This window comes from Urocampus carinirostris, chromosome 2 (assembly GCF_059441175.1).
Source record: "Urocampus carinirostris isolate Australia breed hairy pipefish chromosome 2, RoL_Ucar_1.0, whole genome shotgun sequence".
In the NCBI taxonomy this organism is placed as follows: Eukaryota; Metazoa; Chordata; class Actinopteri; order Syngnathiformes; family Syngnathidae; genus Urocampus; species Urocampus carinirostris.
The window spans coordinates 14,138,749-14,157,604 of NC_142350.1; the positions used below are offsets into that span (position 1 = coordinate 14,138,749).

The window sequence follows — 18,856 nt, forward strand, 5'->3', positions numbered from 1 at the left end:
TCCCCAAGGGGACCCTTAAATTAAATCTAATGTGAAAAACTAAATCTAATTTTCCTAGAAAATCACAATGACACGTGATACATATTCAGCTACTCAGGTAGTCTCAGGGGCCTCTAAGTTAGAGACCCCTGGTATACAGAATGTCAAGCTGCATGTATATGTGCATGTATAAACAAACAAACCAAGAATGGACTTTGTACAATAGACTCTTTAGTTTCATTGCGTGATAAATGCTGACTTAAAACCTGCTTTTACCTGCACAATATACGAGAGAGGAAAATCCAACAGTTTTAAAGCACAAACTTTGATGCGTTAAAAAAGCTGCACACTGCCTTCTTGTGCGATGCTAAAGACCAAAACATGAGAAATGTAGAAACAATTGCAGCAATCCAATAAGTGTGTACGTGTGCCTAATGAAGTGAACCACAAGGGAGGGTGACATTTGGTTTGTTTGTGACCCCATCGTCCAATTACGAAGCGGTTATTTCCATTTTGATGCACAAAAGTCTTCTAATCGACCTTATGAAACGCATGATATAGATTAAACGCAATGCCGATCGCTTTGTTGGGTAACGTCAACTAATTGACGACGCAACACGCGTAAAGAACGCAACGTCCACGAGTGTGCGTAAAAAAAGTTTGCAAAGGGCGCACGGATTGCGTCAGGGCTACTTACCGATGGTGGTGATTACCGTGATCGCAAAGTAAAAGGATCCGGCGAATTTCCACTGCACCCCGGCCCGGTGGGGCTCGGCCTCCATGATAATAGTCTCCAGTTTGCGGTAATCGTCCTCGCTGATGTTGTACTTCCCCTGGAGGCGCCTCTCCTCAGCTTCCAGTTGCTCTTTCTCCCTCATCTCAAAATCGGACTCCAGGGCGTCGAAGACGGCGGCCCCCACCAGCAGGTAGGTGAACGTGCAAACGATCAGGGATAAGGTTCGCACGTTTTGCCGCTTCATGGCCACGAAGAGCCGGCGAGTGAGGGGCTCATGTCCCCTCGTGTTCCCCGGGACGGTGCGGCGAGAAGGGAAGAAGCCGAATGCGCTGGACGACGCGTGAAGGGGTGCGCTCCGGTGGCCGGGTTGGGCACCTGCGGGGCTAGGGCAGCGGTACGAAAAGCCGGGATCGTGCTCTTGGTTGGCCGAAAGACACAAAAGACTGCTTGAGCGCCTGGACCAGGAGCCCTGCAGCCGAGAGACCCTGCGCAAAACCCGTCCGAACCAAATCCTCCCGGTGCGCAGTGCCATCAACAAGCTGCTGTCAGGACTGCCTGCTTGGTTCCACCGACTCCACGCATCATCTGAACGTCTTCATATTTACGCGCATGGTGGCATCCTGATAAAGTTTCAGCACCAACCTGTTCACTCCAACATCCTCTGGTGAATATGTTTACGCGCGCTTACCCCACCTAGAAAAAAAACGTCAGCGGGGAAATCAGGCGCAAAATATAAACATGTTTATCCCGAGAGAAAAAAACACCTATCCACCTTCTCGTCAAATTGTGCTGAAAGGCCAAAAGTAAAGCGCGCAGCGATTGCCACTTGTGGCAAGCTTCAAATTTTCCACGCGCAAAGCATGACAACAGGTTTTGCAGTGAGGGAGATGGTGCGGCGTTCAAGTGCGATCGCATGCGTCCGCATGATGTTTAAAGGGACAGTGTGTGCAAGATATTGCTCTAGGGTGTAGTGCAGGATGATTTTATACAGCCAGCCGTCAATTTCTAAAATTGTTTTGTGACAATCTCATTAATTTCTATTAAAAGTTGTGATTTTTTTTTAATAAATACAAACCAAATGCTCCTTTCTGTGGCTACACTTGCAGTGAAGGGATAAAAGAGCTAACGTCTAGCCCGGTTTCATGTGACAGAAAATGTGAATAGTATTTTCTCAGCTTCAGTAGGCCCAGTTTTTCTTTTTTTTCAAAGCAGTTTGACAATTGAGGCAAGCACGTTTTTATTCATAGCTCCCACTTAAGTTTGTTTGTTCGTGGTGAGTAGGTTCGGATGAGAAGCTGCATTTACTCTAATGTTAAAGTGAAAAAAATGTTATCACATCCAATGCCAAACATTGCCCTCCATTGTTTGTGAAGAAAGCTTTTGGACATTTGTTGTGTAGAGCAATTGAAAACAAGTGCTAAAAATTTCAGGGAAGAATACAAACTACAAAGACAAAGTTTTCCCAGCTTTTAAGGCGTTTGGGTACCAATAGCAGCAAGATTGCGGACAATTATGTCAACACCCTATAGGTGAAGAAGAAAAAAAAATGAAAACATGAAAAAAGAAGAAAAATGTTAGGAAAAAAAAACAAGAAATAAAAAAGAAGAAAAATAAAAAATTAACAGCAGGGAATGAAGAAAAACAGGAAACAAATGTAAAAAGCAAGGAAAAAATGAGGTGAGATGGGGTTTTGCGTAGCAGTACAATGGTTGACAATGTAAGCTTTTAAATCGATTTGATTTTTTTCTTGATTTGGGTGGACACTCGTAATTAGTGTAGAATGCTAGATCCTCAAGTGAGTCCTATTGAAAAGCACTGAATTAGACAAAGAAAAATAACTCGCGTGTACTGGCTGTAAACAAGAGAGGGCGAGTGGAGCGATTTCACCACGTATCAAGTTATTTCCACGCTCTACAGAAAGAAAATCAGGGGGCGTCAAGCTTCAGCGGGAATTTTATCCACCCACGTGTTCCAAAAATGTAACGAATGCTCGTATATTTTACACCCAAGAGCCGAGGAGATCAAGGTTCTGACAGACAAGCTGAAAGAGGGTGTCGCCATATGCAGGCAATACACAAAGAGGTAAGTATTAGTTTCAGGAGCGAGCAGCAGCAAGTCAACTGCAGGAGAGAGAGTGGGAAAGGTGAGATGGCACAACATTCATTTGGACAGGTAACTTAAAATTAGTTTTATCTGGTTATATCAGTATCAGAAATATTTTATTAACACTCCACTTATTGAAACATGAATATTTTGTTTGTTTGTTTGTACATGATTCAATTGTTTGTTTGTAAATGATTCAAATTGAATCTTTTCTTCCGGCGCCGTCACGAATGGCAGCCACTCCAGCAGCTCCCGTGTTATTTTCGATTGTTCTCGATTGTTCTCAGCTCAGGGATGCTGCTGGAAATGTGAATTTCCCTTCGGGGATGAACAAAGTATCTATCTATCTATCTATCTATCAATATTGGACTATCATTATAAGTCAGGCTAGTCTTTTCTCCTTTTCCCCTTAAAGTCTTTAGTGGATGTTTACACTGGAGTGTCACGTCTAATCTCGTTCCATACAATAGTTACTCCATTGTTATCAATGACAATTAAGAATATTCAATTCAAATCAATTCACTTCTGCAGCGAGAACTCCCACGCCCACGCAAATGCTCGAGTAGGATGGAGCTGTCCACGGTGCTGATTGCACATCTTGTTGCTACTCGTTTATTTGAAGTTATAGCGCGCGTTCCTAGAAATATTGCAGCACTTCTGCCGAATAGAAATTGGAGGTCTCATTTAAAAAATGAAAAAGTCCAAATAGAAAATCAGAATTAAAAAATCCACAGTTACATAAAGTATTTTTAGCTCAGTAATTGAGACATTTTGGACCTCCTACGACTATGTTCATTATTAATATTTTCAATGTAAGAATTTTTGTTAACATAGGGTTCTTACACCTTTTTTCAAGGGCAAATTCAAGAGCTTTTTTAAAGGACTGTCAAAGCCAATTTTCAACTTTCTCAAGTACCATTTAAAGAAGAAATCTGGTGTGAATCATATTTTGCAGAATCACACTGAAATGTGTGATTTACATATGTAGATTTTGACTAAATCATAAATATATTTGTTTATTTTTGACAAAATACTCCCATCATAGGTGTTGGATGGAAATGATATGTTGCTTATTTTTTAGTGGCATGAAGATATTTTCACTTACAATTTACCACTGGGAAATGCTACTTGATTTTTGTGCATGTCCCATAATAGATTCATAACCCTGCACCAGGACGCATCTCATAGGCCACCTGTTTGGGTATAGATTGCACCTGTTCTCTTGGGCAATGACGCTGCGTGAGACAATGCCGTACAAACTAATGCCAGCTGCAGTTATTTACAACGGAAGAAATGCAACGGCAAAGCAACGCCACCAGAGAGCAGTGTCAGCGTCATTTTTAAGCAGACATGTTCAGAAACATAGCAACAATGTCAAATATTTAAGAGCACTTCACCCAATTAACCATCAATTTTGAATAATTGAAAACACAACATTAAAAAATCAAACGTCAGAGTTTCAAGCACCCATACAAATCCTGAAAATGGAAGTTTTTCAAAGCTATAATATATTTCCTGATTTAAAATGTGCCAAAGTCAAACAGAAAGAAGGCTAAAAAAAAGACAAAGGCTACAAGCTGACTGATATAATGTTGACATTTTTTATAATGACTGATACAGTCTTGTGAACCTAATTGAACCTACTGAAAAGCTAGCAAAAACGTACCAATATGATAAAATAAATAAAGCAACATTTTTGTATGGCTGCGTCAGCACTCTTCAATTTTCAATGGGCTAAATTGGATTTAAATTTATTTTTTACGTCATTCACTCAACTGAAATATATATTTCTAACATAAATAGATTGAAATACAATAAAGTACATATATTTATCAAATAAAAACTACACTTTTTTCAAGAAGAAGAAACGCACAATAAAAAAAAAAACCACAATTCTTCATGTTTCATATAATAGTAAACCAAAATCATCTCAGGGTCTTTAGAAAAGCTTCTCACGGGCCGGAGTTGCCTCCCGGGCCTTGACTTACACATATGTGTGCTAAACAAATACAAAATGTATTGCATGTTTATTGCGTTTATTTAATGTTTGATTTCAAGGAAATTTGCTCTTGTGAACCTTACATAGCACAAAAACAAACCAATGAATAGCTTGTTTTGAAATTAGAAGTTCGTATAACATGCTTGGTTAAAAAAACCCATCTTGAAGTATATTAACCTCCCCAGTGGTGCACATCTCAAGTCTGAGGCCACCCACAGAACTCCTAATGTACTTGAGGTGGAGAAAAGTTTAATTATGGCAAGTGCTTAGCTTGGTCTCCATGGGGATGACTTACAGTACAGAATAGTTACAGTATGATTTGTTTCCGCACACAAAAATGTTTTCTGTATATGCGTCGATCTAGGGAAGGACATTGGGATTTGGTCACGCTCTCCAAGACAAATGTCAGAAATACAGTGCCTTGCAAAAGTATTGCACCCCACCAATAACTTTTAGACGTCGTGCCATATTTCATGCCTCAAATTTGTGGTTAAAAAAACTCAAAACGTTTTTAAAGAAACAACAACATGTGAGAAACAATCGTGAAAAGAAAACAAATCTGTTCAACATTTTACATTGAAAAGTAGACACAAAAATATGGGCTATGTCTGTTTTGAAGCAGAAATAGTTGCCTATTCTTACAAAACAGCTCAAGTTCCTTAAGGTTTGATGGTTATTGTTTGTGCACAGCAATTTTCATATCTTTCCACAAATGTTCGAAAGGATCGAGGTCTGGAATTTAGATGTGTCATTTTAAAACCTTTAAATTGTTAGTTTTTAAGCATTTGATTGTATATTTTGCTTTCTGTTTAGGATCGTTGTCCTGATGGAAGGTGAACCTGTACTCCATTATCAGGTCTATTGCACACTCCAACAGATTATCTGCCAGAATCGGAGTGCATTTGGCTGCATCCACTTTCCTATAAACTTTAACGATCTTCCGAGTCCCGGCTGAAGAAAAGCAAACAAAGAGCATGATGCTGCCACCACCATGTTTGACAGTCGGGATGGTATTTTCATGGTGATGTCCACTATTATGCCTACGTCAAACGGCCAAGTCTTGGTAGGTATGCAGTGGTTCTATGCTCTTTCTGTTTTGATATTATGGCTTGCGCAATGCTTCAGGAGATGGGTACGTTTTGCGAAATCGTCTTGTATCCCATTCCTGCTTTGAACTTTGCCACAACTTTATCCTGAACCTGCCTTGTGTGTTCTTTGCTCCTCAGAAAGCTGTCTTTTCTTCAGTGTCTCCTTCCATAAACCTCTGAGCCCATCACAGAGCAGGTGCATTTAAACTGAGATTGAATGACACACAGGTGCACTCTGTCATTGTTAGACATTTAGGTCGACATTGGATCATTCAGTCTTTAGGGAAGATCTGGAGTCATTTGGGTGAGAGGACAGGGGGGGGTATATTTTTGCAACGCCTATTCTTCAGTATTTTCATTGTAAATTACAAAATGTTAAAATAATTGGGTTCTACTTCACTATTGTGTTTCACGTTGTTGATTCTTCAAATTTTGGCAATATGATAAAAGGTTCTTGGGTAGGGGGGAGCAATACTTCTGCTAGGTTAACGAAAACAGTGAATAAAAGTGCATTATTTTAACAGTGTTAGCCGACCTGAATGATGTCATTGGCTTCGAGGTGATTTGTGAGCTCTGCCGGACGTCAATAGCAGCAAACGTTAACAAGCTCCTCATGATATATACTCTGCGAGCAAACGCAGGGAAATCAATAGTGACGGGATGTTCAGACAAAATACGTCGGCCTTCTCAGATTAGATTAATGAAACTAAACCTACCGATACTTGCAGATCATTCTAATTCCGGGTGTTGTCGTAGAATTCGGCGCGTTTTTTGTGCTACGGTTATGATTGATGGCAAGATTTACAAGACGTGGCGACGTCTCAATGATGGAGGAGCCCGTTAGCGGTGGCTTCTGATAGACACAGACAAAGCATCATTACTCAAACTCCAAGAGTATTTTTCTTGCTGAGGGAATCTTAGAGATGAGGACAATTACTGTAACTGAAAACGCCGAAACCTTAATGTTGCAATGGCAAGACTGGATTTTGAATTAATTCCTGCTGCGTCTGACCATTATTCACGTTCGACATAGCAAGAGCAAACGGGCTAGGCCCCACCTCTTGAATGAAAGTTTCTTAGCTCATAGATGTGCAAACTACAGAACTGTGGGTCAAATGCGTCAGGCTTTTTAATCTGTCACACCAATTAAAGTGGTAAAAATAGGATTATTCATATAATGGTATAAAAGTACCACTAATACAGGGTTTGTACACCTTTTTCATGGCTTAATTCAATTACTTTTAAAGGACTTTCAAAGCCAATTTTTCAATCATCTCTGGTACCATTAAATTAAGAAATTTGCTATGAATCATGTCTTTTGGAGAGCAACAAAAATATCTGAGACATGTGATATTTTTGAGACAAATATCTTCCAAAATAGGTGTTAGGCAAACATGACGGTAATATGTAATTGCAAGAAGTTCTTCCCATTACAATTTACCACTAGGAAACACTAATCTAAATTTTTTGCATGGCTCATAATACATTTCCATTATTGATATGTAATCCTTGCACTAATACACTCACCTGTGTAGGCGTCACATGCACCTGTCCCATAGGGGCGATGATGCATTATAGGACAATGATGTACAAACTAATGCCAGATGATGTTAATCACAAGGGAAGAACAAATGCAATGGCAAAGCAAAGCCATCAGATAGCAGTGTCAGCATCATTTTTAAGCCGTTTTGTTGAGAAACATGGAATCAACGTCAAACATTTCCAAGCACTTTACCCAAAAATCAAACACTTTTCAATCCTCGAAAACTCAACATGAAATTAAAACATTTTCAAGGACATCAAGCACCTGTATAAACCCTGCAATGAAAATGTGTCCCCGGTGTCTCTTCCTGTCGACTGCACTGCACTCAAGGCCAATGTGGAAAGGGCTAGCTGAATTTTTCTGTATGTGCTATTTTTTATTTTATTTTTCTCATCATGTATTAGGTATCGGAATTGAGACACTGTATCGTCAGGTACACAGAAATACATTTTTGTTTTTCCTGGTAGCATGGCCCCCTAAGCTGATTTTTTTCTTTAAACCGATGCGGCCCACGACTCACGTTTGCCCACCCCTGGCTTAAAAACTAGAGTATATGCAGAGCCTAGCAAAAGCAAAGTGCATTTAGTCTCAGTTTAAATAAACCTGCTTTGTGATAAGCTCAGAGGTCTGTGAAAACAGAGACTAGAGAAAAGACAGCATTATGAAAGCCAAACAACACACGAGGCCGGTCTGGGATAAACTTATGGAAATGTTCAGAGCAGGAATATACAGTAGGTTGCAAAAATCCACTAAGAAAAAAAACAATATTAATTGAATAATAAGCTAAAATACACGACCTATAAACCTAAATTGTCTAAAACACTTGGTCAGGAAATGTGTAGTAATTGACATAACATGAGGCCACATCTTGCTGCTACGGGTACCCACAAAGAGCAAAAATCTGTGAATGGCTGGATAAAAAACAAAACAAAAAAAAAAACGAAAAATGGTGAGGTTTTATTCACCTTGGGTCTCTAGTTCTTATGCCTACTGGTGCTTTGTGAACTCGTTTTTGGTTGCACTACACCAGGGTTCTCAAATCTTTACGCGACGGGCTACTTTTTGTTACTAATTAGCGCAAAGGGAATCCAGTTTGATATTAATTTCAAAATAATTTAAAATGTTATTACTATGCGGTTACTGCGCTGTTACAGGGCTATTTTTTGGAAGAAGGGTTAGATTCAGATTGTCAACCACTAAAATAGAATCATTTTTCTTGAAAATGAAAATGGCCCAGCTCTGGTGAGTTATTTTCGGAAGTCCATGAGCACCTCAGCTATCCTCAGGTGGCACACTGATGACCAAAGGCACCACATTGGAGACCCCAGCACTACACAATTCACTGACATCACAGTGTCCCCTTAAGTCCAGTCCAGTAAGTTCAATCCGAATGTGGAAAAGTACTCACTTTTGTCCCGCTATCATCTGGTGACACAACCGAGTTATTTCGGGATGGCGAGTGCCAATTTGCATTTTCATCCGGGCCACCTGTTAGCGTTCTGCGCGAGGCGAGCACAACAGTCAAAACACAAATTCAATACATTTCAACTTTATTAAGCTCATAAGAGCGGCTTTACTATGTCCGGGATGCGTCTCGCGTTGCTCCATTAGCGTCTGGAGTTTGTTCTGTTGTCATGGAGACGGTGCAGTTATCTTTGAACAATCTACTTATGGAACAGCTTGGCATATCATTATCAGCCATGTATGTGCAAGAAAGGGAAGCAGTTGATGAAAATTCTCCAGCTCACTTGTCTTGCTTGACCTTAAACAAGCCCAGTGCAGTATAATTTACACATTCACTTTTTATCATTACTGAATCAGTCCAGGTTTACACTGCCCAGCAAAAGTATTGGTCCCCAGTGAACTTTGAGACATATTGTCATATTTTAGGCTTCAAACTTAAAGCTAGGCTTTCTAAGAATCAATAACATGTGAGACACTACCATGAAGTGGAACCAAAGTATCTCAACCATTTATATTAACAACGAGAAAAAAACGGAAGAGTAGATGTTTTTAGATATCTGACTCCCGTTCTTTCATCTCAGCAAACTGGCTCCAGAGGTTTCCTGACGCCTTCTTAATGATCCAATGTCGACCTAAATGACAAACCGAGTGCACCTGTGTGTCAGTCTCAGTTTAAATGCATCTGCACTGTGATTGGCACAGAGATCTGAAAGGAAAACGACAGCGTTTTGAAAACACACCAGGCAGGTAGTTCTAGGATAAAGTTCAAAGCAGGAATGGGATACAAGAAGATTTCGCAACATTTTCACATCTCCCGGTTGGTATGAGTTATGCACCTGGAAAAATAAGAATTCAAGTACAGTAATAACCTCAAACTGGCCTGGGTCCGGTAACAGTGCTAAGTAAATATGGGAGGGGATTCTTTCTCAAAGCTAGAATGAAATGAATCCAATAAAAAAAAAATCAATAGATATTATTTCACTTCATCAAAACTTTTTAAACTGTACTGCTCAATGATGGTTTACGTTGGAAATGTAATAATAAGAGAGGTACACTGATGCATACCTTCAGGGAATTTTCCAAAAATTGCACCCTTATGGGAAAATCTTGTTTAATTAGAAAACGGTTGAAATGTACTCTCCCAAAATCAAAATGACTGTCGTCTTGGAAGAAAAAAACAAGGAATGTAAATCGATTATGTAATGTTGTTAAGCAATCATGGAGTTAAATAACAACTGAAAGGTGGTTGACTCTATGCCACACAGATAAAAGAAAAACTGGTAATGCAACTAAATATTAGAACTGCTAAATCCTACCTTTTTTTTGTGAAAAAAAAAAGTTTTGAGTTTGTTCAGTCAACAGCAGACACGACTATTTTTTGAACGCATCCCTTTGAACCAATTGCCCAATTGCACAACCTTCGGAGCGTGCTGTATATGAATGCTGGGTCTTGTTTGTTTTCGGAAAATCTACTGCACCAACTGGTAACTTGTTTTGGCATGTAACAATATTATTTTGAACTGCACTGTACATTTTTCTTTCATGTTCATATTTATCAGATTCAGGACTATCGGTAGATACAAAAAGAATTTTTTTTTTCCCGCCCGCCATTTTTGCCAAATGTTTTCACCCAACGCGGCCCGCAATTTAAAAGGTTTCCCCGAACCCCTTGGCCTCAACGCAATCGTTTCCAGACACGTTGCAGTAAACCATAAATGAGTTTAGCTCCCATTGCGTCAAAATATACCTGGGCTGATTCAATAATGAGGTAAAAAGTGAAATTGACCAAAGTACGTACATTTCAAGCGTTGACTTCACTTTTTTGCCACCAGTGTTCAAAAGAACAAAGTTTGGTCCGAATCCGCAATTTTTTTCTTTGGTGCTGCAACAAGAGGTAACAGCTGCCTTAGGTGCTTCCAAGCTATTCCTTTTGCCGTCAAGTCAAAAAGATAAGCAGAAATACAAAGTCCAGGCACTGCAAACAAGAACAGTTTGTTGATTTCATTTATTTACATTTAAATGAGTGTTATTAATCTGTACTTATGCTTGGATGCCCAAAACATATTTATAACTTATCGATTTTTATATCCTAGCTATAAACTGGCACATGGTAGCTAAATCGGGCTAGCTAAACAGGCTAGTTGGCAAGTAAACTCCCGACATGGTTTTGTTTTATGTTAAAAAGGACATTTACATGGGACCTCTCCTTTATTTACAGATATGAACACAAAACGAAATACAATTTGTTGGGCTGGTCAATCTACAGCCTTGACTGGAGTGTCCATTGTCCTTATGTGGACACTGGGAAGCATGAACCAGGATAAAGGAAGCTCCCGTCCTGCACTGTCGTCCTGAAATTTGATGTTAAGGTAGAAGTCTCCAGTGTAGAGGAAGAGCAGAGCGCCCATGCAGATGGAGTTTTCTTTGGGTTTGACCTGCACAAAGTGGAGAAAAAAGGAGGACGCATTGTTTAAATGGACATTGTGTATTATTTTGCACCGCTTAGTGGTGAAAAAAATAATAATCTACTCAATTAATGCAAGACGTCTCTCTCAAATGGGAGGAGCCGTTGGCAACCAATTTTTGCCATTGTGATTAATTTTAAAGGCCTACAGAAAATCTAGCTATATAGGCATGTCCAAAGATAGCTTGAGCCCTCATATTTTATAAGGAAAAAAGTGATTTTGGCATTTACCATTGTTTAGTTAGCAATAGTCGGACATTGCTAAGTCTCACAATAAGTCATCCCTCTGTGACCAGATGATGACAATGGGACTTTGTAATCTTTTTTTAAATGGAAAAAGCTCTGCTGAAGAGTTAATTACTTATTAGTATTCGTCCATATCTCCCAACCCTCACCACACTGCTTCACTATGCCTCCTCGCCATATGGGGCCACCCACACATTCGCCAGATAAAAGCAGCAGCACTAGAAGGTCGGGGCATTCTTAATGTGTAGACAAAGATGAATGGTAGTTTATCATACTTTGAACCATTCCCAGAGACTTGATACTTACCAATGAGCAGCGCCAAACCCTTTATAATACTTTTTAAAAATAAAACAAAATAAACTATTTTTTTTCATTTCGGCACTCAGGGATAATGCTTCTGGAAATGTATTTATAAGTTATGGCATTGAATGAGTTAATTGATTGGGTTTGTTCTGGTCCAGGCTTTAATACCCACGGGCCTCGGTCGGGCTTTATTTTTCAGTCCCAATCGCACTTCTGGTGCGAATAGGCTTTTGTTGTAGTGTAATAGTAACCTTGTCGATGTAGAAAGTGTTGGAGCCGATGAAGGTGACGGTGCCGCCCAGGTCGTAGTTCTGAACCCCGTTCTGGTAATCCTGGTAGGGAACCACAGTCAGGGCTAAGGGGCCCACGGAGTTCTTGCTCCGATTGGTCAGCTTGATCTCCAGGGACACGGCGTCACCCACTTGGCAGTCGGCGATGACGTCGCAGTCACATGGCTTACCGTTCACCAACACATCTGGGCAGATACATAAAGGCGGACAATTGTAAATATGCACATGTATGTAAACTACTTTCTGCTTAGTGTTAAAAAGAGGACCTTCTGGTATCTTAGACTCTTTAAAACGGGACATGCAAACATTTGTAAATATTTTCCTCTTACTAAAAAATATGACAGAATGAGCAAAAATAATGGAATAATGAATTGACTGCCCATAAGCAAAACAGATTAAAAAAAAGTCTTGCAATCTCTCAATATTTCTTAAGAAATTTGAAGAAGATTGATGATTTTCTTGACTTTGGAAGATTTGGACTGATATAACTGATATAAATAGTTAATTCAATCACATTTGAAGTGATTGTGTAATTCATCTGGATTTAGAATGGAGAGAACAGAGACAAATATCTGGGAAAGTCAAATGAAGATGTGAGCGAAAAGCACCCATGAGAATGTTGAACAGGAAGTCAAATCCCAAAATCCTTTGCCAGTGTTGTACAGTCCTAGTAAAGGTATTGGCTATTTAAGTTTTTGTCATACCGCCATATTTCAGACGTCAAACGTGGGGCTAAAAAAAACTAAAAATATGTTCAGAGTGTGCAAAATTTAGAAACAAACCCTAGAAGACTTGTGGCTGTTTTATTTGTTGAGAATACAAAATGTTGGATGAATTTAATTTTCCTGATTGTATCTCATGTCTTGTTGATTCTTAGAAAGGGCCAGATACGTTGGCAAGGCACAGTAAAATGCATCACACTATAACCCACCGCATCCCTTTGCTTCCATAAGCAAATGACGCATGCGTTCAGGCCAACCCTGCACACCTTTCATGAATTGGCCCAGCTTAGCCCAGAAGCTAGGGCCAACGCGGCAATTCTATTTCAACAAGTGAACTCGGCGCATGAGCGCACGCGGGACCACGCGGAGAAAATGTCACACACGTCGCCGTGTCACGCCTGCGGCTGCGATAAACACTGAGTCACAGCAGCTGACGCTGTGTGACAAGCTGATGAAAAGCCTTTGGCTTTTTGCAGGGCGAGGGAGGGGCATGAAGATGGACAGATATTGGGGTGAAGTTGCTGTAAGGGGTAAAGGGGGGGGTATGGTAGCACAGAATCTGACGTCACCTGAACTAGACCAAATATTTGTTCGATGTACAACTACTGCATTACTCAGGGTTCATACACTTTTTTTTCCTAGCTAAATGTAAGCACTTTTGAAAGACTTTCAAAGCCAATTTTTTAATTTCTCTAGTCCCATAAAAAGAAAAAACCTGGTGTGAATAATGTGTTTTGCTGAAGCACAAATATGTTAGATTTACGCACGTGATTTTTAATCTTGCTTGTGCATTTATGAAGACATGAAAAAATTCAAATAGTGAGTAAATTGCAAATATATTTGTTTTTGAGACAAATCTCTCACCATATAGATGATGTTGGTTATAAATTACCATAATGTGTTCCTTACATTTCTGAGTGCAGGGAGTTCTTACCATTACAATTTACCATTGGGAAACGCAACCCTAATTTTTTGCATGGCCCATAAAAGATGTCCATAATTGCTACGTAATCATTGCACTAATACACACTTTATAGCTTATTTTTAAGGGGGCAATCCTGAATTTTCTTTCATAGAAGCACAACTTCAGAATGGAATGGATCACTCTGCCCGCTCAGGAGAGTAATCCAAATCAGGTCAGATAGCTAAACCAGCATTATTTCAGACACCCATCTTCGGGAGTCAATGTTTTCTCCAGGTGAGAGTTTTACCCAGCATGTTATGTTTTTAATCTAACAAGATTTTAAAAACTACGGATATTCATTAATCATTTCGTTTTAATGAACTACAGTTAAGGATTTACCGCTTCACGGCTACTCATTACATCCATTAATATAACTAAAATCAATTTAGCTGACATTAAACCCAGCCCTAGGTAAAGGCCAAACAACCAGGCATATTTTAGTGCGCTAATAAAAAAACAGATTGGCCTAGAAGACAAATAGCTAAACATTATGTAGAGTTGGGTCAGCGGAGGGGTTATCTATCACAAACCAGGCCAAGGGACCAACAAGTTCTCCACTCGTAATCAACTGCTTGATTGTGTTGCGACACGCTCATAAATGCATCGCAAGGCGTCGTCGTGTATTAATAAAAGCTTGTGGCGCTACAGTTGCGATGAGGTATTGTGTAACAGGTGCCCCTGGCCATATGCTGCTACACGCTCTTGCAGGAGTCACCACAGCAACAAGGTAGGTGGGGGTCGGAGACGGGAATAAGTGGGGGTTGGCACCTTGCTCCCGTATGGCTATTTCAAAGATTAGATTAAAAAGAAATTAAAAAAAAAAAAAAAACTCTTAGATTTCCCCCCTACCTAGGCGAGGGATGAAAAATTAACACTTTGAAGATTTGCGAGAGCTAACAGGATTAAGGTGCACGTCACGACAGGTGTGGTGTCAAGCCTGCAGATGTGCGCCACATGCCAACAGATTGGAGGACTCCAAACAAACACCGACAAACATATTTCAGGATCAAGCAAGGAATAAGCCTACTGAAGAAAAAGAGATCATGAATAGATCCTGCTCCAAACTCTTCAACCACCTGACACACAGAGACCCTCAGGTTCTTAAGAATTCCAGCCCAGTGGAAAATGGCAACTTCCCTATCCTCCAAGAAGCAGAGGCAGCAATTACCTCACTAAGGAGCAAAAAAGCCTCGAGGAATCGACAACGTCCCCTCAGAACTTATGTGAAATAGTGGTGAACAAACGATAGACTTCTTGACAAAGATTTGCAAAACAAAGGTCAGGCAAAAAGAATTGTGGCGATCTGCATGGACAAAATCCCTCGTAATGCTACGGAAACCTTCAACTATGCTCTAAGTATCATCAGCTATAGAAGTCAAGTTATGCTGATACTTTACAGACGGAAACCAAAGGTTGAAAACATCCTAGCCAGAGAACAGGCGGGTTTCAGGGAGGGACGGACGTAACCATAAAAGATATTTTGAATCTCTGCATTCCATGCGTAAGGTATCTACATCACAAGAGAAACCTATATCATGTGATAGTGGATTTCAAGGAGTATGGCAAGCTGCTTTATGGGCAGTACAACATTGACCAGAAACTAGTTCAGACCATTCAACAGTTGTATGCCAATGCAAATGGTGCCATTGGAGGGTGGTTTTACACAAGGCTGCATTCTCCAACTTTATTCAACATCTTCCTTGAAAGGATCATGACCAAAGGAAAACAAAAGACAGCAACATGATTGGCCTGTAGCCACAATAATGTAATCAATAGTGAATAATAGTCCAAATAAGAAACTGGCATCCTATGAAACTTCCTTTGCAGGTGTGCAAAATTAAAAACAGAATAAACTCATCAATGACAAAATGCATAAATATATAAATACATTGCATTTGTGTCATACATTTAGTTATTACGTAATTTAAATGACATTAATTTAAATGGCATATATTTATCAGGGTTCGTACACTTTTTTTCATAACCAAATTCAAGCACTTTTAAGGATTTTTAAGCCAATTTTCTATGTCATGGAAAGGTCTGAAATTTTCATCGAAGGTGCATGTCAACTGTGAGAAAAAAAAAATCCAGAAATCACAATGCATGATATTTTAACGATTTATTTGAGTGATATAGCTGCAAATAAGTATTTGAACACCTGAGCAAATGAATGTTAATATTTGGTACAGTAGCCTTTGTTTGCTATTACAGACGTCAAACGTTTCCTGTAGTCTTTCCAAAGGCAAACAAAAGACAGCATGGTTTGCACATACTGCAGGAGGAATCTTGGCCTACTCCTCAACACAGATCTTCTCAAGTCAGGTTTCTGGGCTGTCGCTTAGAAACACAAGTTTGAGCTCCCTCCACAGATTTTTGAACGGGTTAAGGTCTGGAGATTGGCCGGGCTATGCTAGAACCTTGATATGCTTCTTACGGAGCCACTCCTTGGTTTTCCTGGCTGTGTGCTTTGGGTCATTGACGTGTTGAAAGACCCGGCCACGACCCATCTTTGATGCTCTGACTGAGAGGAGGTGGTTGTTCCCCAATACACGGCCCCAGTCATTCGCTCTTTACTGCAGTGCACTCGTCTTGTCCCATGTGCAGAAAAACTCCCCCAAAGGATGATGCTACCATCCCTATGCTTCAGAGTAGGGATGGTGTTCTTCGGACCTCATGAAATGAAATGAAATAGCCATTAGTAGTCATCTCATTAGCTGCACCGCTTATCCTCAGTAGGGTCGCGGGGGTGCTGGAGCCCATCCGAGCAATCATCGGCAAATGGGCAGGGGACACCCTAAACTGGTTGCCAGCCAATCGCAGGGCACAGAGGGACAGACAACTCACTCGCTCATTCACACCTAGGGACAATTTGGCAGACATGGGACCAAGTCACACATGTGCAAGTCTCAAGTAAGTCTCAAGTCTTCACCTTCAAGTCCCAAGTAAGTCCCAAGTATTTTTTTCTTGGGCAAGTCAAGTCACAAGTCAAGTCCCGAGTCTTAGATTGCCAAGTCCAAGTCAAGTCACAAGTCATAAAAACAGCGACTCGAGTCGACTCGAGTCCAAGTCACTAAGTCTCAAGTCCCCATGTCTGCAATTTGGACCGGCCAATCCACCTGAAATGCATGTCTTTGGAATGTGGGAGGAAACCGGAGTGCCCGGAGGAAACCCACGCAAGCACGGGGAGAACATACAAACTCCACACAGTAAGTCCGGTAGCTGGATTTGAACCCACACAGGAGGTTCCCAAGACCTTAGAACTGTGCCGCACAAAGGCTAACCACTGCTCCGCCGTGCTGCCCGTTCTTCGGATTGTACTCTTTATTATTCTTCTATCATGCTTAGTGGCATTATGACCAAAAAGTTCTATTTTAGTCTCATCTCACCACAAAACCTCCCTTAACTCCTCTGTATCATCCAAATGGTCATATTCAAACTCAAGACGGGCCTGGACATGTGCTGGTTTAAGCAGGGGAACCTTTTTTTACCAATCATGATTTAAAATCACAACATTTTAGTGGATAAACTACAGTAACCTTGGAGACGTTGGTCCCAGCTCTTTTTAGGTCATTGGCCAACTCCTGTCGTGTAGTTCCGGGGTGATTCCTCACCTTTCTTAGAATCCTTGAGACCCTACGAGGTGTTATCTTGCATGGGGCTCCACTCCGATTTACATTGACCGTCATGATTAGCTTCTTCCATTTTCTAATGATTGCTCCAAGAGTGGCACTTTTTTCACCAAGCTGTTTGGCAATTACTCCATAGCCCTTTCCAGCCTTGTGGAAGTATACAATTTTGTCTCTGGGTTCTTTGGACAGCTCTTTGGTCTTCACCATGTTACAAGTTTAAGTCTTACTGATTGTATGGTGTAGACAGGTGTCTTTATGTAGCTTACGACCTTAAACAGGTGCATCTGATCCAGAATAATAAATGGCGTGCAGGTGGACTTCTAATGGGCATACTAACATGTCTTTCAGGGTCAGAATTCTAGATGGTACACAGGTGTTCAAATACTTTTTTGCAGCTGTATCACACAGATAAATTAACTGAAAAAACTTGCATTGTTATTTCTGGATTTTTCTTTTTGGTTTATCCCTCACACAGTGGACATATACCTACAATGGACATTACAGACCCCTCCATGATTTCTAAGTGGGAGAAATAGCAAAATAACAGGGTGTTAAAATACTTATTTTCTTCACTGTATGTCTTTCTTTATTTATACATTAAATTTCTACATTTGGTAGGATTGGTCCTCCATACAACATTATGCGGAATTGGAATGAAACTGACATTGTGTGGATCCATAAACAGAGCACATTTACTGAATATTGTAGCGCGTCCAAAATGACTGCACGAGAAAAAAAAAAATCAATGGCCATCTGATCTAAATGACTCAATTTGAAACAGTCTGCCGGGCTTTCTTCTGAGCTTCTCTGTAAACTGCTGGCGTCTCTGACAATAAGAAGTACCGCAGGATGTGATTGCTTCCCCAAATAATTTTCTTTTAAATCGGCGCTGTCCACACATAGTTAGGGGGCTCAAATTCTACGTGACGATAAATGAAATGTTTGTGCAATTTTCTCCACTGTTAGCCGGGGAACACTAGTGTAGAGCATGAAATTTCCCAATATCATTTTATAAAATAGCAGGCTATTCTTCAGCATCTTTGCTTTCTTCCAGTGAGCCAAGTAAATGTGCAGTGAACTAATTTCTAAACATTTGACAGTGTGCCTTGAGATTTTTTTAATGAATACAATTTGTTCCTTGGATAGAAAAATAAAAATGAGAAACACTGGTGTATGGTATATTATGAAAAATTAGCAGCAGCGTATCGCAAAACTTTTCCCACGTCATTACTGTCAGAAAAATCTGAGGGGAGAGAAAAAGAGTGAGAATGAGAGAGAGAAAGAAAGGGAGAGAATTGGAGAAAGAGAGAGAACTGAGAGAAAAAC

At 40.2% G+C, this 18,856-nt stretch overlaps 2 protein-coding genes and 1 long non-coding RNA gene across 7 annotated transcripts in view; 1 reads left to right on the top strand and 2 right to left on the bottom strand.

Annotated features, from left to right (window-relative positions):
• kcnk9 (potassium channel, subfamily K, member 9) overlaps positions 1 to 1,574 on the bottom strand; it is a 49,742-nt gene extending 48,168 nt beyond the window's left edge. Inside the window, exon 1 of the mRNA XM_088329008.1 lies at positions 677 to 1,574. Coding sequence (XP_088185134.1) covers positions 677 to 1,247 — 571 coding nt within the window. The 5' untranslated portion in view covers positions 1,248 to 1,574. The remainder of the gene's footprint in view (positions 1 to 676) is intronic.
• Positions 643 to 13,055, top strand: LOC148371104 (uncharacterized). 2 transcript variants are annotated; one of them, XR_015849765.1, is made up of 3 exons: positions 643 to 1,379; positions 5,631 to 5,880; positions 11,131 to 13,055. It is a non-coding gene; the product is annotated as an uncharacterized LOC148371104 (long non-coding RNA). The 2 variants fall into 2 exon arrangements; XR_015849764.1 differs by having other exon boundaries at positions 647 to 905.
• trappc9 (trafficking protein particle complex subunit 9) overlaps positions 9,829 to 18,856 on the bottom strand; it is a 151,938-nt gene continuing 142,910 nt past the window's right edge. For all 4 annotated transcript variants that reach the window (XM_088329005.1, XM_088329003.1, XM_088329007.1 and 1 more), the window contains 2 exons: positions 12,177 to 12,400; positions 9,829 to 11,347 (listed from right to left, as the gene is read on the bottom strand). In XM_088329005.1, the coding sequence (XP_088185131.1) occupies positions 11,168 to 11,347; positions 12,177 to 12,400 (404 nt within the window). In that variant the 3' untranslated portion in view covers positions 9,829 to 11,167. The remainder of the gene's footprint in view (positions 11,348 to 12,176; positions 12,401 to 18,856) is intronic.